Source organism: Dendrobates tinctorius, unplaced genomic scaffold, assembly GCF_039654945.1.
Source record: "Dendrobates tinctorius isolate UK_male_01 unplaced genomic scaffold, ASM3965494v1 ptg000263l, whole genome shotgun sequence".
NCBI classification, from domain to species: Eukaryota; Metazoa; Chordata; class Amphibia; order Anura; family Dendrobatidae; genus Dendrobates; species Dendrobates tinctorius.
Window position 1 is genome coordinate 7,536,627 of NW_027361930.1, and position 24,012 is coordinate 7,560,638.

Genomic DNA, 24,012 nt, shown 5'->3' on the forward strand with positions numbered 1-24,012 from the left:
TCCCTTATGAGGTACGGTTCGAGCACTGGGCCCCCTATGGGACTGCACCTCTATATGATTCCACCTAAGTATCACGCCACCATCAAGGACAAACCTCAGATCCTCTTTGCAGCAACAAGCACAGGAAAACCACACCAACGGTCAGTCTGAACAGTATAACTGCCAACTTACCGTGGTTGTCGTGGGGGATGATCAGTCCCCATTTTCCAGCACCTGTGTCCGGTCCGAGGGTCCTTTGTCTTATTGTCCTCCGAGGGGCAGAGGCGTCCATATTCGGGTGCCCAACGTTGGACGCCAAACTGTTGAGGGAGCTTTTGAGGGAGGGTTAAATTAACTCTTCACGGTTGACCAAGTGATTTCCAAATTAATCCACGGGGGCGTTGCTAGCAACTGGGAATGACCAGATGGAGACGGGGGTCTCTGTATGGGAGGATCAAGGCAGACTTGTCATGATCCATGCCGGATCGTGACAGATAAAATGCACTAGTAACCTTTTTTTTTTCCTTAAGCTGTGGTGCTTAAAGATAGTTTTGCCCCAGTGGCCATTAGGGTCATTGCACTGTGGTGGTTTCAGTTCTAGTTTTGCCCTCAGTGGCCATTAGGGTCATTGCACTGTGGTGGTTTCAGTTCTAGTTTTGCCCCCGGTGGCCGTTAGGATCATTGCACTCTGGTTTCTTTAGTTTAGTGCATGCGATTATAAAGCAGGTGTGATTGCTCTGGCTCTGCTATAAAAGAGTGTCAGGTGTTGCAATCACTGTTGGTGATAGCGTCTTTTTGGGATTCCAACCACGGTGAAGGGAGGAGTTGTCTGAGGTGTGAAGCCACTGCAGAAACCTGGTGAAGTTAGCAGCTGGCTTGAAGGTTGGAGCCACTGCTGAAACTGGTGTTGAACTCTGGCTGCCCGGTGTCCGCAGCAGAGTGAGATGGTGAAGGTGGCAGCTGGCTCTGAGGTGTTGAGCCACTGCGAAAAGGTAATCCGGTGATGCACTCTGCTGCCTGGTGTTGCAGCAGAGCAAGATAAGTCTTTTTGTGTTTCCCCTGTTTGTATTTTTCCCTGGTGTGTATTGGTACAGCGGTGGGGCCAGTGCCTGCACCACCCAGCTCCCTAGCAAGGGATAGGTGTAGGGTGTGCTAGGGTGACAGGTATCCTGATCGGCGCCCGGTGCGGAACCGGCCTAGGGATCGTTAGGAGAGGAGGGACACTGACTCAGGGGAGTGCAGGAGGTCTCCACGTCCCTGTTCCCTACCGCAGGGCCCACCGTTGTAACTGTTGCCCCTTTCCCTGTATATTGTTGTTTTAGTTACCGACCTACGGGTCGTGTCACACAGGACGGGTCCACGTGACAAGATCACTAAGCCCGTTTATTTTGTCACCTGTTTTTATAGTATTTTGCTTAATTATGCAAAGTACATAGCTACCAATAACATCGTCGCAATACATTTACTTTATAAGCCAATAGTATTGCAAGAAAATCGGAATATGTCCCTAGCTGCGTGATGTAGAAAATAGAATAGCACATTCTTCAGGGTCTCATATCTTGTACATGCTGGATAAGTCTGGTTTCATAACAACCATGAACTTTCATCTAGTTAAGTTACAAAATTTAACTCGGAAACAAAATGGCATCGCAAACACAAAAATGGAGTCTGGAGAACAAGATGTCCCGTACATCTGAATACTGTACTTCACAATATCTGCAGGTTTACAGCATTATTTCTGGTGACAGGTTCCCTTGAATTTTGTAGTACATTACTTCTATATAACGGCGCCGGAGTCAGTGTGTGCGCATACCAGGATCTCCAACGCCTTTTTATTGAAGACACATCACACACACTCTCCTTCTTGGTGCTTGTGCTGTCCGGTCTGAAAGGTGACTGGAGGCCAGTAGGTGCCGTACCCACAGTCCTGGTGTCTCATCGGCAGCACAGCACACCCCGGTCTCTTCATCATCGCCGGGCTGGCCAGGAGGTGCGGTATCCACAGGTTTGGTGTCTTACCGGCAGCACAGCACACGCCAGTCTTCTCACTACCCCCGGTGAAGCCACTGCCATAGAACCGACATTGTGGAGATGGCCCCGATTACGTCAGACAGCGCCGCCCTTTACTCTCCAATAAAATGGCATTGTAGTGCGGTATATGCATGCTCTGACACCAGCAGCACACTGAGCAGGAGGCTTCTGATAGAAGGATACATCTCCAGTTTTATTCTACCATAACACGTTTTCCACATGCTTTTGGCACACTTTGTCGGTTTTGGCAAAACATAGCCTGGCTTTCTTTGTAAGAAAAGGCTTCAGTCTTGCCACCCTACCCCACAGGCCTGAGATTGTTGTCACAGGCAATCCCAAACAGTCCTTTAATGTGATGTAGGCCTCTTTGGAAACTCCAGAACCAATTTTCTTCCATTTTCAAGAGACGTCCACTTCTAGATAATCTTATGTTGTGCCAAATTTAAGCCACTTCTTGATGACCTTCTTGAGTGTTCTATGGTATATCTAATGTGTTGGAAACATTTTTGTACCCTTTTCCTGACTGATAGCTTTCAACAATGAGATCCCTTTGCGGTGTTGTAAGCCGTTTATGGACCATCGATTTTGCTGTAAAATGCAACTTAGATGTAGACACTATAAAGAGCCTGTTCGGACCTTGTGGTCCTCTCCTTGTTATTACCCTTCCCCCTTCCTCCCCCCCTTTTACCCCCTCCCACACCCCTCCTTTCTTATTTGTATTTAAATGTTCAATAAAAATTATTGGAAAAGAAAATGCAACTTAGAAATGTAAGGAAAATCCGAATAGAACAGCTAAACTTTATATGGAGTTAATCAATATCACTGTAAATGATGGCAGCTGTGTGCTGACTTCTATTTAACATGAGTTTAAATGTGAATGGCCAATATAAGAGGGTGTTCACACTTATGCATCCACATTATTTTATTCTTATTTTTTTTATTTTCCCCCCTCAAAATGATTTCAGTTGGTTTCTCAGTGGCTTTGTACATTACGGGTCACTTTTTCACATGACAAAAAGTGTGCTGACTTTTTATATCTACTGTATGAGGGGTTTCAGTGCATTTCCACAGCGGAAACACACTAAAAACACATGCAAATCGCACATACAATCAATGACGTTTCATCAAAGCCAAGTAACAGGAAGTGTCTAAAACAAAGCAGTTTTATTTAAAACATGACATGCGAACAGGAGACAAAAACTGCCGCTAAAAACTCCCGATTAAAATTGCATGTAAAAAAACCCCAAAAAACTAAAAAACGCAATAAAAAAAAAAATAAGTAACTTATGTTAGCTAATAGGTGCAGAAACTCTGCAACCTCAATAAAAGCAATATGTATTATGAGAACTTAGCCTTAGGCTACTTTCACACATCCGGTGTGTGGGGTCTGGCGGCGAAAAGCCGGGCCGCCGAATCCGGCCTGCAGCGGTGACACTGGATGTGTATGCGGCGTCTGATACGGCTCGGACACGATTTAAAGGAGCCACAGGAGGAAGATACACCGGGGGACGAGAGAGACAGCTGCTGAAAGGGAGGGGAGGGGGGTGGAGAGAGAGAGACACTCTCTCTCGCCGGGCACTTGGGGGGTTAACACTCACAGGGTCCGGGCATGCGCTGTGTAAAAAGCCGTTCCGGCGCTGCAAAAAAACGTTGCAGGGAACGTTTTTTGCTGACGCCGGATGGCTCATGTTTGCTGTATCCGGCAAAAAAATGAAGCGCCGCATGTCCATTCGGCACGATGCGGCGATCATTACGTTCAATGTGACAAAACCGGATCCGATTCCGGATCCGGATTTCACACTTTTCGCCGAATCGTGCCGGATTTAAAAAGACTGATGTGTGAAAGTAGCCTTAGAAGGATGCAGGACTGAATGGGATGGAGACATAGCCCAGCATCCACAAGGATTGTCAACAGCAATCATTTATTAAACAATCGGGACGAAAAGTTTTGAGACTGACAAATTTTTAGTTTCACAAAATTTGCTGCTTCAACATTTTATAATCTATTAGTCAGATTCTATTATTACTGAAGTACAATTATAAACATTTCATAAGTGTTTATACTTTTATTGACAGATTAGTTACGGCTCAATATTTATAATGCTGCCCCTTATTTTTCAAGACTTCTGAAATTCGCCCCTGGCATGCTGGATATCCGCTTCTGTGCCAAATCCAGTCTGAAGGGGGCTTCATCAGAGAAAATAACCTTGCAGGAAGTACAGGTATTGGGCTGCAGAGGACTGGGGTAAAGTTGTTTTCTCTGATGAAGCCTCCTTCAGACTGTTTGGGACATCTGGAATGATTGTCCGAAGTAGAAAAGGTGAGCACTACCAGGATTCCTGTGTCATGCCAAAACTGTGCACACGTTACATTTTTGTTGTGTTTTTTCTGCGCACTTTTATTACAAAACCTGTACGATTTCCTAGTCCCAGATTTAAATCTGCAGCATGTTAAAAAAAAATATTATTTTAAGCTGCGTTTTTCCTGTCAAGACATGCAGAAAATACTCAACGTGCGCATGTATTCCTAAGGTATCCGGAGGTCAATCATGTGTGCAGGAGCTTTCCATCCAAGGGAGTGAGCTGAATCACAATTTTGTCCAAGAACACTGCCATGAATAAAGAATGGGATCTACATATCTTCCAAGAGCAACTTATCCCAACAACCCAGGAGCAATTTTATGATGACCAATGCTTTATCCAGCATGATGAAGCAACAGGTCACAAGGGAAAAGTTATAACTAAAGTGGCTCAGTGAACAAAATGTTAAATTTTTGGGTCCATGGCCAGAAAACTCTCCAGACGTCAATCCCATTGAGAACCTTTGGTCAATCCTCAAAGCAAGTGAGCAAAAACCACAGAAATTATGATAAACTCCAAGCACGGATTAGACAAGAATGGATTGTCCTCAGTCAGGATTTGACCCAGAAGCTGATATCCAGAATGCCCAAGTGAATTGCAGAAGTTTTGAAAAATTAGGGTTAACATTTCCAAAATCTATAAAAACATCTGTCTAAGAGATCTAAAAACAGTGTGAAAACCACAATTTGTGTCAGTCTCAACTTTTGGCCACAACTATAGAAGCCAATAAATGTATACAGGCCTTTCCACCCCGTGAAACCATATGAGACAACAATACAAAAAAAAACAAAAAAACAACTAGCTCTGCACCATTGTAAAATAAAATGGATCGCAAAGAAATTTGGGGAAAAAAAAAAAAAAAAAAAAAAGATACCGGTTAGTCTTTCCGCCATAGACTAGCAATTTATAAAATTTCTAAAAAGTTAAATAATCAATAGTTCTACCAAAATGTACAGCATAGGTACATTAAAGTACAATAAAATATCTACCATCCCTTCACTCTTACGAAGGGTTGTGCAGTGAAAACAACAATTTCACAAATTCGGCTTTGTTTCTACTAATTCTGCTGTAGGATCACGCCGTTAATCAATTATTTCATTGTGGTTCATTTTGATGCTGTCCCCGTCCAGTTCCCTGAGGAGTTCCTCGAAGTCAGTAATGTACCATTTGGCTTTCTCCTTTACTTGCTGTCGGATGACATTTCCTCCAAATCCAATGAAACCGTCCTAAAATGGAAACCACGGAATAAATGTGGGAATTTCACAAATCAAACCATTATTCTATAGCGAGACTCATCTAGATGTGAAGAAATTTCCAAAGAAATTCGCTGACTGAGTCAAGTTTAAAGTTGAATCAATGGTAAAGGTACACGGGGGAAACTGCTCAAACGGCACTTTCTTTATATACTTCTGATAAAAGGGACAGCTTTCTTTAGCAGATGTGTTACCATGATGGGCTGGGAGATGGAGAGAAATCAATTTCCTAAGAAGTGCGTCAGTGCTCAAGCTGTTTTACTGGAATACAGGGCTCCAGTAACCTGTATTCTGCTGACCGATTGCAGGGAAACATGGCGACCTTGCCCGACTTGGGCAAACACAGTAAATTATGTTTTGCCCAACATGTTTTTTGCCGTGGCTTGAATATTTGGGTTTCCTTTGTATTTTAGGCAAAAAAAACTTATATTATCATTTTTTACATTTTAAAAATTACAAAAAGGAAAATGGGCCGATGCAAAAGTTTGTGCACCCTTGGAGATATGTGTGCTCAGATAAATTTGACCAAGGTTTCAGACCTTACTTAGCCTGTTAGGGTTATTGCTTGTTCATGTCATAGTTAGGAAAGGCCAGGAGATGTAAATTTCCTTGTTACAGCCATATACACAAGGCCACTATGAAGAATTGCTATGATAAAGGTCGACATAGCCAAAAGGTCACTCTCAGATCCCCCATACACAGACTAACGTCAGCCAATCCCGCCAATAACGACAGCATCGGCTGACAGATTAATGTGTGTGGGAGCATAAGAAAATTGATTGTGGAGGGAGTTAAGGATTCAACATTGTCGGGGAAGTTTAAAGGAATCTGTCAGCCAGTTTTGCTATGTAATCCGACAGCAGCATGATGTAGGGACAGAGACCCCGATTCCAGCTTTGTGTCACTTACTAGATAGTGTTTTGCCGTTTCAATACAATCAGTGTTTTAATCAGCAGGAGATTATCACTCCAGAGCTAGCTGCTTCATGCTTCCTGGTCCAACCACACCCCCAGCACTGATTATGCAGGGTACAGCGAAATCTGCCATTGACAAAAATCTGCTAATAAGTTGTGTGGGCTGGGTTATACAGGGCTCAGCATTCCAAGCTCTGCAACAGAGAAAGCTGTGATTCTATCACAACTACTGCACCCAATAAACTAAGTAATACATTGCTGGAATAAGGGTTTCTGTCACTACCCTGTGCTGCTGTCAGATTACATAGCAAAAACCTGCTGACAGATTCCCGATTAGTCATAACTGGCATTGACTTATTCGTAGAGAACACAGGAGCGACGGCACAAAAAATTATTCCTCTGACAGCCATCTAATGTGTATGGGAGCGATGCCTTCTTTTAATCAGATAAAATAAATACAAGTAAAGTCTTATTTGAATATCTGGTCTCTTGGATATTTTTGTAAAATAGGGATGAAACTGGAATCCGGAAGAAAGATCTCAGTATGGTCATGTGTGGGTGGTCTTTTTCCAATAAAATCAGTTATGTCTATCCTACATGTTAATAGCATAAGCCCAATATGAATAATACTTACAGCTGGGGGGCTGGCTTCCATATCAGTAGCTCCATCTCCAATCATTATTACATTCTTAAAGCCATACTTCTCCTTTAATAAGCCAATCACTTTGCCTTTCCCACCAGATTCTGCTGTGAGCTGTGTCTCATCAAATCCAGCATAGTCACCTTAGAGATACAGACAAGGTAGGGTTACGGTTTATAGGAGGTGGCACCACGCACCGCCGCTCCAGCACGCGACGCACACCAACTGGATGAATCATACTGACTGGTAATGGGGCTCATCATGTACTATCAAGGAGTTATTCTGCTGCAAGCAGGGATGATTATTTCCATCAAAAGCAACAGAATCAATGACATAAACCTCCGCAATCCTCAGCCAAGTAACGCCAGATATTCTGATTTAATTACCATGTCACACTAATAAATGAGTCAGATGATGAAATTGGCTGTTTAAAGAGTTGAGCAAAAATATTCATGGGGCCGCGGTGCAGTGGGCATGTCTGTAGCCACAGCTCGGGTTCTGTGTATTTTTTTGCTCAACTCTACAGTAGTTATATATTTTTTATTATTTTGCATTCCTAATTTTACATGGAGAATGCGATTCTTCTTTTAAAGGGACGAAATCGATGAAGAAATATTCTCGTGCCGTTTCCGTTCAGCTAATTTTTCCCTAAACAATCCACACACTATTACTACCCTACACAGTCTTTTTCACAAGCTCTGTAGTAAAAATGAATGAATTAGATAACAAGAACTTGTCTGAAGCAGCGCAAACAGAATATTTCCTGGAAATCGCCACACGACTTACCATTGAAATAAAACTTGAGCCGGTTGGCGTACACATTAGTTAGTGGTATGTCCATCTCTGCGGCTACGTGCTCCACAATGCTCCGAAATCCTCCAGATATGAGGAAAACCTGTACACTTCGCTGGTGCAACCTGTGAACCAAGTCTCTGTAAAAGAAACACATTATAAATTATATATTTGATGCAAGGACTATATTTTGGAGTACGCTGAGCAAGACCTGAGACGTGATAAAGAAATCTCATGGCCAAGTATATCTCGGTAACCATGGCTGGTCATCAGGTTCCTTTTTTAATTTTTTTTCTCAATTTCTAACAGTGTTTAAATAAAGATAATACATACCGTATATACTCGAGTATAAGTCGATCCGAGTATAAGTCGACCCCCCTAATTTTGCCACAAAAAACTGGGAGAACTTATTGACTCGAGTATAAGTCTAGGGTGGGAAATGCTCCATAGATTATTCCCCCATATGGTGTCCCCAGAAGAAGCTCCATAGATTATTCCCCTATATGCTGCCCCCATAAGAAGCTCCTTAGATTATGCCCCCCATATGCTGCCCCCATAAGAAGCTCCTTAGATTATGCCCCCCATATGCTGCCCCCATAAGAAGCTCCTTAGATTATTCCCCCATATGCTGCCCCCATGCTGCTGCTGCATGTAAAAATAAAAAAATGACATACTCACCTCTCCGTCGCTGGGTGTCAGATTCTCACCTGTCCTGCGTCCATGGCTGCTCACCGCTATCTGCCACGTCATCAGTCAGTGACGTTCAGACTGCAGGGGGCGCGGCGCGCACTAACCACGTCACCGCGCCCTCTGCTGTCTGAAGTCACTGACCGATGACAGACACAGACAGCAGCAAGCAGCCATGGACGCAGGACAGGTGAGTATCGCTATACTTACCCGTCCTGACGCTGTGTCTTGAGCCCCCAGCTTCTCCGCGCTCTCTCTTCCTGCCTTTAGCGGTCTATGCGCATATTCATGAGTTTTAATGAGCGGCACCACGTGACCGCTGAAGGCAGGAAGAGAGAGCACGGGGAGAAGCTGGGGGCTCAAGACACAGCGTCAGGACGGGTAAGTATGACCTGACACCCCCGCTCCCCCTCCCCCTCCGACCCCCCGGTGTATATGACTCGAATATAAGACGAGAGGGGGACTTTCAGCCCAATTTTTTGGGCTAAAAATCTCGACTTATATTCGAGTATATACGGTAATCAAAAACTATGTTGAATAAAGAAGCTACATACCACAACCTGTCCCCACCATACATCTGTGACCTAGTCTCCCGGTACTTACCTGCACACAAGCTCTCATCCTTACAAGATCTCCTTCTCTACTCCTCTCTTATCTCCTCTTCCCACTATTGCATACTAGATTTCTCCCGTGCAACCCCTCTGCTCTGGAACTATCTGCCACAACATATCAGACTCTCGCCTACCGTGGAAACATTCAAAAGGAACGTGAAGACATATCTCTTCAGACAAGCCTACAACCTGCAGTAACCACCAATCCACTGCCCTCACCTACTGTATTCTCACCCATCCCTTGTAGATCGTGAGCCCTTGCGGGCAGGATCGCTTCTCCTCCTGTACCAGTCGGTGACTTGTGTTGATTATGATTACTGTACTTGTGTTTATTGTGCATACCCCTTTTCACATTTAAACCGCCATTGAATAAATGGTGCAATAATAATAAATAATAATAATAGAAGGGAAGGAGGAGAGAGCAAGAAAGACAAGAACACAAAAACAATCGTCACCTTACAGATAAGGCTAGTTTCACATTAGAGTTTACGGCCGCAGCGTCGGGCTGCGCACGGCCGCCACTAAGCCCCGCCCCCTGCCGCGCCTCCGCTGGTAGCTCCGCATACGGGCGCATGACGCTGCATGCGTCCCCTATCTTTATCACTGGGGACGCAGGCCGTGCGCAGTATGTGTTTGGCGGCGCATGCGTCCTTTTGACGGTGCGCCGACCAGCGCCAAACACAACCTGTTGCAATTTGGTTGCGCTCGGCACACCGTCAAAAGGACGCATGTGCCGCCAAACGCATACTGCGCACGGCCTGCGACCCCAGTGATAAAGATAGGGGACGCGGGACGCATGCAGCGTCATGCGCCCGTAGGCGGAGCTACCGGCAGGGGCGGGGCTTAGCGGCGGCCGTGCACAGCCCGACGCTGCGGCCGTAAACGTTAATGTGAAACTAGCCTTAGACAGAGTGAAAACATTACTCTTTGGATGTCATTCCAATCTATACATTTCTATTGCACCTAAAGTACACCATGATTAAGGCTTGTTGCTGAAACGCGTTGGTTTCACACACTTGGACCTTTTTGTTTTTCTGTTACCCACACTGGTTGCATGCTTTTAAGTGGTTAAAATAAAACCTAGTTTTTAATTCTACTTTGCAAGTGGATCATTTCACTGCTGGAGACTATTATCCTTTCTTTGCTATTTGACTACACCCGAGACAGGGCGGCTCCGTGGGGAGGATTTCCACTTACAAGGTGCACAATATACCGGTGAGCTGACTTTCCAATTCTCTCTTCCCTTTCTTTATAAAGTACATATGGGTCCAATACCTAGGAGTCCTCTTTATTAACTGAAGCCTAATCCGTGTCTCATCAATTTCATAGACGCTAGCCCTGACTCGCCAATTCATGAAGCCCATAGTTGTTCGAATTTATTAATGGCACCTCTTTTCTTACATACTCCTTCCATATTTAGAAGCCACTTTATTTTATTGATCTATTCCTCTTTTGTTGGTCTCTTAGTATCCAACCAATGTTGTGCTATTAGTTTTCTTGCTAAGTACAGCACACGAGCTATAGCTGTACTTTCCTCTCACTTTACATCTAACTCGCTCCTTGACAACCTACAAGCTGTCTTCCGTTCCCACCATTTCCACTGAGACTGCCCTTACCAAACTTACTAATGACTTACTTACAGCCAAAAGCTAACAGACAAATCTCTATACTCCTTCTAGACTTGTCCTCTGCCTTCGACACAGTTGACCACTGCCTCCTACTACAGATCCTCTCTTCCTTTGGTGTCAAAGACCTTGCCCTATCCTGGATCTCCTCATACCTTACCAACTGAACATTTAGCGTTTCCTTCTCCCACACTATTTCCTCATCTCACCCTCTCTCTGTTGGTGTCCCTCAAGGCTCTATCCTAAGACCCCTTCTCTTCTCAATCTATACCCTTGGCCTGGGACAATTCAAAGTCATATGGCTTCCAGTACCATCTATATGTTGATGACACTCAGATCTACCTCTCTGGCCCACGTCACCTCTCTGCTGTCCAGAGTCCCAGAGTGTCTATCAGCCATATCCTCCTTCTCCACTTGCTTCCTGAAGCTCAATGTGGCCAAATCTGAACTAATTATCTTTCCTCCATCTCGCATATCTTCCCTACCTGATCTATCACAATAAATGACATCACTCTTTCCCCTGTCCCGGAAATCCGCTGCCTCGGAGTAAGGATGCCTTTTCACTTAACGAGGATGCCTTTTCACTTAACGACACACCAGCGATCCAGACAACGATACGACCTGGTAAGGATCGCTGGTGCGTCGCTAAATGGTCGCTAGTAAGCTGCCAAACAGGCAGATCTCTTCAGTGACCCAGCAACCCCAGCGATCCTCGGCGGTGGTTGGTACCTTGTCACACAGCAGCTTTTCTGAACGATTCCAGACTGCGTCCCTGAGTTCTACGTCGCCAACGAGGTCGCTCGTCGGGTCAAACACAGCAATGCACGCTGGCCAGCGGGACCCAGACGATGAAAAAATGGCCCAGGACATTCGAGCACGATCAGCAATATCCAGTGGGGGGGCGGTCGCTGCTGCGGGTCACATGTAGCGAGATCGCTGTTGCGTCACAAAATCGGTGACGCTCCAGCGATCTCACTATGTGAGACGGGGGCTTAACTCTTGACTCTGCCCTGTCCTTCAAACCACACATCCAAGCTCTCGCCACCTCCTGTCGCCTCCAGCTCAAAAATATTTCCAGAATCTGTTCTTTCCTCAACCCTCACTCTTACCAAAATGCTTGTGCATGCCCTAATCATCTCTCGCCTCGACTACTGCAACATCCTCCTCTGTGGCCTACCTCCTAACGCTCTCACACCACTCCAGTCCGTCCTAATCTCTATCCTCGCTACACTCCTGCTTCTCCTCTTTGTAAATCCCTTCACTGGCTCCCAATTTCTCAGCGTATCCAGTTTAAACTACTAACACTGACCTACAAAGCCATCCATAACCTTTCTCCTTCGTATATTTCTGAACTAATCTCCTGGTATATTCCCTTACGTAATCTCCCGTCCTCCAAAGACCTCCTTCTCTCCACACTTATTTGCTCCTCACCCAATCGCCTCCAAGATTTCTCCCGAATAGTCCCCCATCCTCTAGAATTCTGCGTCCCAACACGTCCGGTTATCCACCACATTTGGATCCTTCAGATGGAACTTGAAAACCCATCTCTTCAAAAAAGCTTACAACCTGTAATGACTCCGCTGCCTCCTCACCATCGGAGTTACTGCAACCCCCGACCTACTGTCTCCTTCCCCATAATCCTCTAGAATGTAAGCCCGCAAGGGCAGGGTCCTCTTCCCTCTGTACCAGTTTGTCATTGTTAGCTTGTTTACTGTAATTGATATTGGCATTTTGTATTTAACCCCTTCTCATGTACCGCACCATGGAATCAATGGTGCTATATGAATAAATCTCTCTATATAAAAATGAATGTGTGTGTGTGTGTGTGTATATATCACCAACCAATCTCGAAACAGCTTTCATTTCACCAGAGCTGTTCAAAAGAAGCTGAGCGGTGATTGGTTGCTATGAGCAACAGTTTTCCTTGCAAACAATCACTAAGCATCTCTCATTTCACCAGAGCTGGTTAAAAGTAGCTGAGCTGTGATTCGTTGCTATGACCAACAGTTTTCCCACTTGACAATACCTCAGCAGACACTGACATGGTGGGAGAAATATAGCATCCCTGGGAACATAAGCTCCCAGCCATTGTCTGCCCCCCCTGAAAGGAGCAGAGAGCACATGACAGAAATGATTCCCCCCTCCCGTGCCTATATCCCCATCACACATCCTCCATCCCGTAGGCACATCTTCCCTTTAAAGGGATCATTGGTATGGAAGTCAGAGCAAATCCATCCAGCGCTTTGGTACTGACCCCAGGCCTTTCTTAAAGGGATCTCCGGTATGGAAGTCAGGGCAATTGCCTTCAAATGCTCCGGTACTGACCCCAGGCTCTCTTAAAGGGATCCCCGGTATGGAAGTTAGGGCAAATCCACTCAGCGCTCTAGTTCTGACCCAAGTCCCCTCTTAAAGGGATCATTGGTACGGAAGTGAGGGAAAATCCACTCTGCGCTTTCGTACTGACCCTAGGCCTCTCTTAAAGGGATCTCCGGTATGGAAGTTAGGGTAAATTCCTCAGCGCTCTGATTCTCACCTCAGGCTTCTATTAAAGGGATCATTGGTATGGAAGTCAGGGCAAATCCACTCAGCGATCTGGTTCTGACGCCAGGCCTCTCTTAAAGGGATCCCCAATACGGAAGTTAGGACCGTTCCACTCAGCGCTCTGGTTCTGACTCCAGGCTGACGGGATGATGTGTGATACATTGGTGGTAGTTGTCCGGTGTCTCTGGCTGATGGGATGATGTGGTATATTAGGGGTAGTAGTCCAGTGGCTCTGGCTGACAGGATGATGTGGGATATTATGGGTAGTGGTCCGGTAGCTCTGGGTGAAGGGATGAGGTGGGATATTATAGTGAATGAGGCTATGCGGAATGGGCAGGGCTCTACACTCAGAGATTATATATATCTATCTATATATACATATACACACACACATATACACACACACACACACACACACACACAGTACAGACCAAAAGTTTGGACACACCTCATTCAAAGAGTTTTCTTTATTTTCATGACTATGAAAATTGTAGATTCACTCTGAAGGCATCAAAACTATGAATTGAATTATATAATTGACAAAAAAGTGTGAAACAACTGAAAATATGTCTTATATTCTAGGTTCTTCAAAGTAGCCACCTTTTGCTTTGATTACTGCTTTGCACACTCTTGGCATTCTCTTGATGAGCTTCAAGAGGTAGTCACCGGAAATGGTCTTCCAACAGTCTTGAAGGAGTTCCCAGAGATGCTTAGCACTTGTTGACCCTTTTGCCTTCACTCTGCGGCACAGCTCACCCCAAACCATCTCGATTGGGTTCAGGTCTGGTGACTGTGGAGGCCAGGTCATCTGGCGTAGCACCCCATCACTGTCCTTCTTGGTCAAATAGCCCTTACACAGCCTGGAGGTGTGTTTGGGGTCATTGTCCTATTGAAAAATAAAAGATCGTCCAACTAAAAACACAAACCGGATGGAATAGCATGCCGCTGCAAGATGCTGTGGTAGCCATGCTGGTTCAGTATGCCTTCAATTTTGAATAAATCCCCAACAGTGTCACCAGCAAAGCACCCCCACACCATCACACCTCCTCCTCCATGCTTCACGGTGGGAATCAGGCATGTAGAGTCCATCCGTTCACCTTTTCTGCGTCTCACAAAGACACTGTCGTTGGAACCAAAGATCTCAAATTTGGACTCATCAGACCAAACACAAATTTCCACTGCTCTAATGTCCATTCCTTGTGTTCTTTAGCCCAAACAAGTCTCCTGCTTTTTGCCTGTCCTTAGCAGTGGTTTCCTAGCAGCTATTTTACCATGAAGGCCTGCTGCACAAAGTCTCCTCTTAACAGTTGTTGTAGAGATGTGTCTGCTGCTAGAACTCTGTGTGGCATTGACCTGGTCTCTGATCTGAGCTGCTGTTAACCTGCGATTTCTGAAGCTGGTGACTCGGATGAACTTATCCTCCACAGCAGAGGTGAATCTTGGGCTTCCTTTCCTTGGGCGGTCCTCATGTGAGCCAGTTTCTTTGTAGCGCTTGATGGCTTTTGCCACTGCACTTGGGGACACTTTCAAAGTTTTCTCAATTTTTCAGACTGACTGACCTTCAGTTCTTAAAGTAATGATCACCACTCGTTTTTCTTTGCTTAGCTGCTTTTTTCTTGCCATAATACAAATTCTAACAGTCTATTTAGTAGGACTATCAGCTGTGTATCCATCAGACTTCTGCACAACACAACTGATGGTCCCAACCCCATTTATAAGGCAAGAAATCCCACTTATTAAAGCTGACAGGGCACACCTGTGAAGTGAAAACCATTTCTGGTGACTACCTCTTGAAGCTCATCAAGAGAATGCCAAGAGTGTGCAAAGCAGTAATCAAAGCAAAAGGTGGCTACTTTGAAGAACCTAGAATATAAGACATATTTTCAGTTGTTTCACACTTTTTTGTTAATTATATAATTCCACATGTGTTAATTCATAGTTTTGATGTCTTCAGAGTGAATCTACAATTTTCATAGTCATGAAAATAAAGAAAACTCTTTGAATGAGAAGAGTTTTTTTTATAACTTACCATAGTTAGTTACTATGCCCGGGCAGCGCCGGGCTCTTCAGCTAGAAATAATAATAAAGCTATGTTACCCAGCTCATTTGTCTGAATGTCTTCCACATAACCCAGTACATAAACTAGAGGAGTTGTTACCAAAACTACCTTGAAGACTCATCTAATTAACCCCATTACTTTCTTCCAATATTTCTCCAGTTCAGGGCATGACCACATCATATGAAGTAGTGATGCAGCATCAGAACCACATCTATGGCGGCATTCATCTGCTCTAGCCCCGAGCTTACATAAAAATGCGATTTTTCTGTACACATTATGTATCAGGTAAATTTGGGAGAGTCTATGCTCTTCACTAAGCGATAACTGGAGAATCCTTTCCAATATCTCTATGCATTTGTAGGGAGGAGGACCCCGCAGAGTGTCCAGGCCGGAACCAAGGGGACCGCCATCTGGGTTCCTAAGTAAACAGTACCCGGGGAGCAAAGGAGGAGAGTGGACTGCTGAGAGTGACAGGACAGCAAGGGGAAGGGCGAGTATAAAAGGGACAGGGAGATCGCAGGGGAGTCAGTTGGCGGAACGGCAGACAGGAGGCAAGAGACTGTGGGAGTCTGAGAGAGCCAGAGTGACAGACTGTGACGAGAAAGGAGACCATCAGCAGAGGAGAGACTTACTGCGGCCTGCAGAGAGTGGGCGCCGTACCTACCAACAAGAAACTGTCGCTTCACTCCGATCCAGGGTCTCTTTCTGCCCACGGTGGTCCGCAGCTGTTACCGCTGTACTTCAGCCTGTTGCGGCTGCTCCACTCCAGCCCGCGGCTGCGGCCTGCCCGCTGTCGCCCCACTTCAGCCTGCAGCTGCAGCCTCTTCATCATCGGCCGCAGTGGACGTCACAGTTGGGGCCTACTCCTTCGCCTAGGCCCAGGCCGTGCACATGGCCTGCCAACCGCCACTCCTGGGAACTGCGACACAACCCTGCTTGGAGACTGGAGTCTTTTTTTTTTTTTTAATTTGTTTATTAAACCATTAGCAGTTATATAATACACACATTCAGTACAAAATGTTAAACGTGATACATAGTATATATATGCTCAGGTAACATGAAAACGTGAGACATAATATGTGCATCAATTGTGTGTAAATAAAGCAGATATAATATCAATTGAATCACAGTAGTATTGTGTTATTGTACCAGTAATAAAAACCTGCCTAGCTTCTAAACCTACCTACATCTACCAAAACGTAAACAGTTCCGCAGCCGACTTCTATATAATAAACGGTTTACTGTGCGACATCCCCGCCCTGTAAAGTGAGGTGAGAGGAGTTCCACCTCTCCCAAATCTTTTTGAATTTACCCGGGCACCCTCTATTTTGATACAGTGTACGTTCATATGGGATAATCGAGTTTACCAGAGTGAGAAGGGGGTGAATTCCCCATCCACCGCAATGCAAGTATCTTCCGTGCCATGAACAGCGTTTGCCGTAGAAAAATCCCCACATAATGATCCCAGGCCTCCTCATCCCACACTCCAAACAGAAATCAGTGGCTCAAGGGGAACAGGGGCTTGTACTAAGGATGTTAATAAAGACGTCACCCCCCTCCAGTATTGCACAACAACAGGAGAGCACCAGACTATATGAATAAAGTCTGCATCTATTGAATGACATCTTAAACATTCTGATGACGGGTATCGGCCCATCCTAAAGAGTCGAATTGGAGTCAAATATGATTGATTAATAATATACAGTTGTATCACCCTGTTGTTGGCAGACAGACACCCAGATTGGTGACTCCAGGATTTCTTCCCATTCCTCACCCTGTGTATCCGGGATGAGTCTCTCCCATTTCTTTGGAATCTAAAGCATTTTCTGCCCCCACTGACAGCATATACTATATAGAGAGGAGATGAGACCTTGAGGGCCCTGTGATTTGAGAATCCCTATCAGATGTAGAGACGAAATGGCATTATCTATACCCATACATCTCATGTGCGATTGAAAGGCTGATCTTGGTTGTAGATAACGAAAAAAATGGGATCTCGAGACTCCATGATTAACTTGTAATTGCTCAAAGGATACCAATGTTCCATGGTCATATAGATCACCTATCGTAGAGACACTATATTGAGCCCAAAATTCAGCAGATGGATGTTTAAGTAGCCCCGGGAAGTAGTCATTATTCCATAGGGGCATTTCAGTTATAATATCCCCAAATCTAACCACCCCCTTATTCTGTCTCCATATCAATCGTGCCAGACGAAGCATAGGTAACAGTCTCGAGACATTTATTTTCCTAATTTCCAAAAAACCCAGTGGGCAACCAATCCCTGCAGCATGAAGTAGATGACTCTCAAAATTCAGAAGATGACCTCCAGGCATCCATGTATTTATGGCCCTGGCCTGTCCAGCTAGATAATATAAAAAGAAATCAGGTAACGCTGCCCCTCCTCCCTTCTTGGGCCTCTGCAGAGTGATTAGTTTAAGTTTGGGCCTGGCTTCCCCCAAATAAAGGAAGTGGTTTGGGAATTTAAATTAGCAAAAAAGGATTTGGGTACCACCACCGCACTATGTTGAAGAAAGTAGCTAAGCTTAGGGTGTAATATCATTTTAATTAAATTAATACGTCCGGCTACAGACAGTGGAAGTTTACCCCAGATCGCGAATTTACCCCTGACCATCTCCAGCAATGGTTGTATATTGATTTGCAGATCAAATTTACTACCTTGAGAGATATGAACACCCAAATATTTAAAACTAGTTACAATGGGCAGTAAGGAGAAAGTCTCAAGTCGTGGCATTGGAGTGTGGGAAAGAGGCATCAAAGCAGATTTCTCCCAATTTATGTATAGGCCAGAATATTTACTGAATTTATTTATGGTAGTGATCACTCTTGCCAGAGTCTCCTCAGTTTTGTCCATAAATATCACCATATCATCAGCATATAGGCCTATGGTATCTATCCGATCCGCTATTTCTATACCAGCAATATCAGGGGAGGATCTTATACGAATTGCCAGCGCCTCAATAGCAAGAGGAAAAAGGGCCGGGGAAAGGGGACACCCCTGACGAGTTCCTCTATGCAGTGAGAATGATTCAGATAAGGAGTTATTTACAATAACCCGGGCCTTGGGCTTCATGTATATAACATTAACCCATTTTTGGAATCTGTCACCAAATCCATACCTCTAAGCATGCACGGAGAAAAGGCCATTCAAGCGGGTCAAAGGCCTTGGCCGCATCCAGCGATGCCAATGCCCATTCATTATCTGGTACCAAAGAGCTTTATTGGACCACTGACTGGACTCGTCTGATATTTATGGAAGTACTCTTACCCGGCATAAAACCCGTCTGATCACGGTGTACAAGATCTAATATGACTGAATTTACTCTTTTGGCTAAAATTTTTGTAAACATTTTATAATCCAAATTACTAGTGATATAGGCCTATAAGATCCACAGTCTAAAGGGTCTTTCCCCTCCGTTTTAAGAACTATTAAATTGGCCTCATAAAAGGACTCTTGCATGCATCCCCCCTCCAAAATCCCACGAAACACTCAACAAAAGGGGTGCCAGTATATCCTGATATTTTCTATATAGCTCCACAGGAAATCCATCTGGCCCAGGGGCCTTCCCCGAGGCCATGTCTTTTATGGCATCCTCTACCTCCTCCAGAGTATACTCTGCATCCATAAAGGCCCGCTGGGAAGGACTTAGCTTAGGAAATTCTATATCTAACAAATAATTTAAACACTCCAGGCCATCCCCATCAGTCTTAGAATTGTACAATGAACCATAATAGTCAGAAAAACATTTTAGTATCTCTTCAGTTGAGGAAACCAGAGTACCATCTGAGTCACGAATCTGTAGAATTTTGTTAGTAGCATTGTGCTGTCGTACTAAATATGCCAGAAATTTACTCGCCTGATTCCCCATTTCAAAATAAGACCGCCGGGCAAAGAATAATTTACGTTTCGTTTTAGTGTCAGTGTATTGAGCATACAGCCTTTGAGTGGTCAGCCATTCTACCCTGTTACTGTTAGTTTGATCCAATATATAGGCTGCCTCTGAGTCTTTCAGACGTCGCTCCATCTCACCATCCTCTTTCGATGTCACTCGCTTAATATGAGAAATTGTAGAGGATAAACAACCCCGTAAATAAGCTTTAAGAGCATCCCAGAATACATTAATATTTCGGGGTTCGGGATGGGATGAGACGAAACAATGTAATTGATCTATCGCTCTATCAGGGGATGCTATCAACTTCAGCCAAAAGGGGTTCAACCTCCATGTTATCCTATTAGTCAAGGGCCCAAATTTAAGCTTGAGAATAACTGGACTATGATCCGAAATCCCCCTACTTCCATGTTTGATATCATCCACCCACGCCGCCAGACCGCTAGACCCAAAAATGTAGTCTATACGAGACAAAGCGCTTAGTGGAGGAATGACAAGTATACTCCCTTGTCTCTGGATGGCGCACCCTCCATAGTTCCAACCACCCGCTACCCGCCATGAATCGTGAAAGTTGGGATGTACCCGGAGGGGAAACCCCACCATGTATTCCATCACCCAGTCTCAATTTATCCAAATGGCTGTTCATGACTAAATTGAAATCTCCCATACAGATGACATGTGCGTCTGGGTAATTCAAAGCAAAGCTCAATGCCTTCCGAATAATTGATATTTAGGCTGGAGGGGGATTATAAATACAAAGGATGACATATTTCTGAGAATTAATCAGTGCGTGCACAAACACAAGTCGTCCCTCAGGGTCTTTCCGGGCCTCCCTAACCTCCCACCGAACATCCTTATGAATTAACAGTGAAACTCCCCTTGAGTAGCTGGTATGAAAAGCATGCATAAACCATTGCACCCACAGTTTCTGTACCCATCGAACCGTATCTCTGGTCAAATGTGTTTCCACCAGAGCCACAACGTGAGGACGGTAATGTCTAATTTGTGAGAACACTTTAATTTTTTTCCGAGGGGTTTTTATGCCTCTTATATTCCAGGTCATACAAATCAGCTCAGGATTGAGAGTCCTCAGTAGTTGATACCTTTTAATGGCTAACTGAAAAGCCATTAAAAGGTATCAACTACTGAGGACTCTCAATCCTGAATATTTTTCTATCTACTGGCTAACACTGTACAAAGATATACATCTTTCCTGTAACAAATCAGCTCAGAACCCATTCCCGTCCGTCTGGATATAATGCATGATGATGCCTGAATCAGGTACGGAGAATCCACACAGATAGCAGAATTTGGCGTCGGCTGCGGCCTACATGTATATAATTATAAAAAGTAAAACTTTTAAGAAAGAAAAAGCAAAACAGGAACCTAATAACATAGGCGTACAGTCTTACGCCCTCATCAAAAGATAAACAAGGGGATACCATCACTGTATTCAGCGTCCGGTAAAGCTGGCATCTGGGAACTCGCCGAGAGAGCTCCAATTAGACCGTTGACTGAGAGGATTCAAGGTAACAGCCGCCACATTAGGAATCTTTCGCAGGGGATCCCTTATGAGACAATAGCCACTCAGTCGCCTCCGCTGGATCTGTAAAAAATACGGAGGAACCTTCATGGACAATCCGGAGCCGGGCCGGATAGATCATCGAATAAACAATGTTCCTATCTCTAAGTCGCTTCTTGACCTCGAAGAATTTTGCCCGTTGCTTCTGCAGTTCCATGGAGAAATCCGGAAAGATGGAAACGACGGCATTGTTGAGCTTGATAGGACTTTTCAAGCGTGCGAGACGTAGAATGGTATCTCTGTCCTTGCAATTGAGCAGGCGTGCCAGGAACGGCCGAGGTGGGGCCCCCGGAGGCAGGGGTCTTGAGGGGACCCTGTGAGCTCTTTCAACAGCGAACATTGAGGAGAATTCGTCCCCAATGAGGCCTTAAGCCAATCCTCCAGAAACTGCTCAGGATGCTGACCTTCCGAGCGCTCAGGCAGTCCAACAATACGGATATTATTCCGGTGCATTCTATTTTCCAAATCATCCACCTTCTGCTTCCAAGCATTCATGGAGCCCGCCACCTTCGCTAATTTAGCCTCCATGGGTGTAATGGCATCTTCCACCTTGGACACCCTTGTCTCCACCTCCGTAATGCGTCCCCTCATAGCCTGCATATCCTGACGGAGTCTTCCCACCACCGTATAGACATCCTCAATTCTCTCTGTCAGGGATGTCCTGGTTAACGAGATAGCCTGCATCAACTGCTCCGTCACTTGCTTAAGGGTCAATTCCCCCTGTTCCGCCTCCTCCTCCTCACCCCCAGAATGGCGATTTTTGCTCTGAGCTTGAGAGGATCTGCTCCTATTATGTCGCGCACTTTCAGCGGGGTCAACTCTAGCAAATTCCCTCAGCTTTTCCGCCGCTCCCGCCCCTTTAAGTCGGCTCGTGATTGTCTTCAGTGAGGTTTAACGGGACAAATAAAACTTGTAATCCAGGTATTGCCCTCTACAGATGGGAATTGTAGCGGGGCTAGCAACAGTTAATTATGAATTGGCACCGAGGGACGCCCGAGGGATCACAAGGACGATAGCCAGGCACTGTCCAGATTTTAATGACCCGGGGAGGGAGGAGGAACCCCCACAGAGGCAGCTGCAGTGGGGGGGTGCACACAGAGCCTCCCCTAATAATGGCGCCGATCGGCACAGTGAGCCAGTAAATGAAGAGGGATATCACGTGGGGCCCGTTTTCCAGGGCACTCACCCCTCAGATTGCCAGCCGGTTGTCTTCACTGCCCGGCGGCGGTGCAGCAATGGGAGTCAGCGCTGCAGCTCTCAGCAGCTGAGCTGCGCGCCCAAGATGGCCGCCGACTCGTGGGGAGCCAGCCGCCTGTGTCTATCTCCTCTGCCGCCCCCCCTCAGAAGCCCTCTCTCCCGAATTGCCACAGAGTGCCCAGGGGTCCCGGCATCCAAAGGGGGTCCAGCCAGCCGCAGGTATGCTGTCAGGAAGGGGTCCACGATCAGGATCCGACAGGATTATGAGGAGCTCTCTGCACCAGCGTCTTCTCCCGGTCACGGCATAGCCACGCCCCCCGACTGGAGTCTCTTTGAACTTGCTTACGATCAGAACCCCGCTGTTTCTACAGGGGGTCACCTCATCAAAGGACTTTCTCAGGGCCTGTTGTGCCCCATCTCCTCCTGGGCGCCTGAAGACTTCAACAGATCCTCTGCAGCTGGGCCCAGCGGCTGCGACGCCAACGCAGCCTCATCAGAGACGCCGAGGGACGTCAGGACGGAAAAGTGACACTAAGAAATAAGGACCCGTAGTCAGCCATATCGCGGCCCTATAGTAACCGTCCCTTGCCGGATTAGTCGTGTTCACTTTTAAAATGTTTGTTTGTGCAGAGTCCCTGCGAGGACAATAGCGGTTATTAATTTTTGGTTGCTTAGTATAGCCCTAGCGGCTTAAATTCATAAAAGTTCTATAGCCAAAGTTCAATTCAGTCTCGCGTCTCGTCACTGCATCCTGCGAACCTGCTGTTTACCTACACATTGGTCCCAAAAAAGAAGGACAATCTCAGCTTCCCACATCTCCTTACTATGTTCTGGATATTTACTTTGTGTCATTGTTAACAAGGATCTATATAATAGCGATATTACTAAAGATGTATTTTTACGTTTACTAATTAACTGTATAACAGTATTTTGTTCATATAATGTTTAGCCGGTTTTCGTGAAATCAGCACTAAAGGCATGACGTAGCTGGAGGTATTTGTAAAAGTCCTTTGAGCTGATATCAAACTGTCTCTGTAATTGTGTGAAGGCCTTAAACACCATGTCTGAAGCCATCTAACTGAGCTACCCGTCTCACTCCCTTCTCCTTCCCCCTGTCAAAGATTTTCAGATTGACAAACCAAGGAATTGTGAACATTCCTCTATTTGCAGCAGTTCTCTTATCTTCCACCATATATTAAGCAAGAATAATAGTGTGGGTACTTTTTTCAAAGAAGATTTAAATGCATTACTCTCCAGGGTTTCAAACAATGAACGGCTATCTACCACCTGCTGCAAAAGAAGATTTAGACATTTTTTGCCGATTCCCTCCCATCCCCTATAGTGTTGAGCCTCAGCAGCTAAGTGTACCAAAGGATTGGGTACTGCCAACCCTCCCTCTGACTTTTCCCTCTGTAAAGTTTCCAGTTTAATAAGGGCTGCCCCCCTTTCCACAGCAATGATCTGAATATACCATTAATAGTGAAGAAGCTATAGTAGCTGAGGCATCCATAGCATTTTAATTAAATTAGCTCTTCCCATGACTGATAAAAGGAAGCTTAGATTATGTGTCCCTTTTTTGTAAAAACTTGGCGGTGGAGTTAAATTTAGTTTTTCAGCATGTAATGGTTTGAAGGAGACCTCAACTCCCAGGTATTTAAATCTTGTTACCTGCTGTAGACCTAAGTCACTCAAAATGTCCACTGGATCCCCACTCCCATCCAGAGCCATCAGTACTGACTTGTACCAATTAATAACAAGAAAAGAACAAGTTACAAAAGACTGGATCACTTCCATTGCCGAGAGTAAAGATTTAGAGGCATTTGCTAAGCA

At 45.2% G+C, this 24,012-nt stretch overlaps 1 protein-coding gene across 1 annotated transcript in view; it reads right to left on the reverse strand.

The window, feature by feature from the left end:
* Positions 1-3,155: 3,155 nt before the first annotated feature.
* Positions 3,156-24,012, reverse strand: part of PSPH (phosphoserine phosphatase) — a 34,143-nt gene continuing 13,286 nt past the window's right edge. The window contains exons 5-7 of the mRNA XM_073558946.1: positions 7,964-8,109; positions 7,172-7,320; positions 3,156-5,596 (exon numbers count right to left, since the gene is read on the reverse strand). Of these exons, the coding sequence (XP_073415047.1) occupies positions 5,453-5,596; positions 7,172-7,320; positions 7,964-8,109 (439 nt within the window). The 3' untranslated portion in view covers positions 3,156-5,452. The remainder of the gene's footprint in view (positions 5,597-7,171; positions 7,321-7,963; positions 8,110-24,012) is intronic.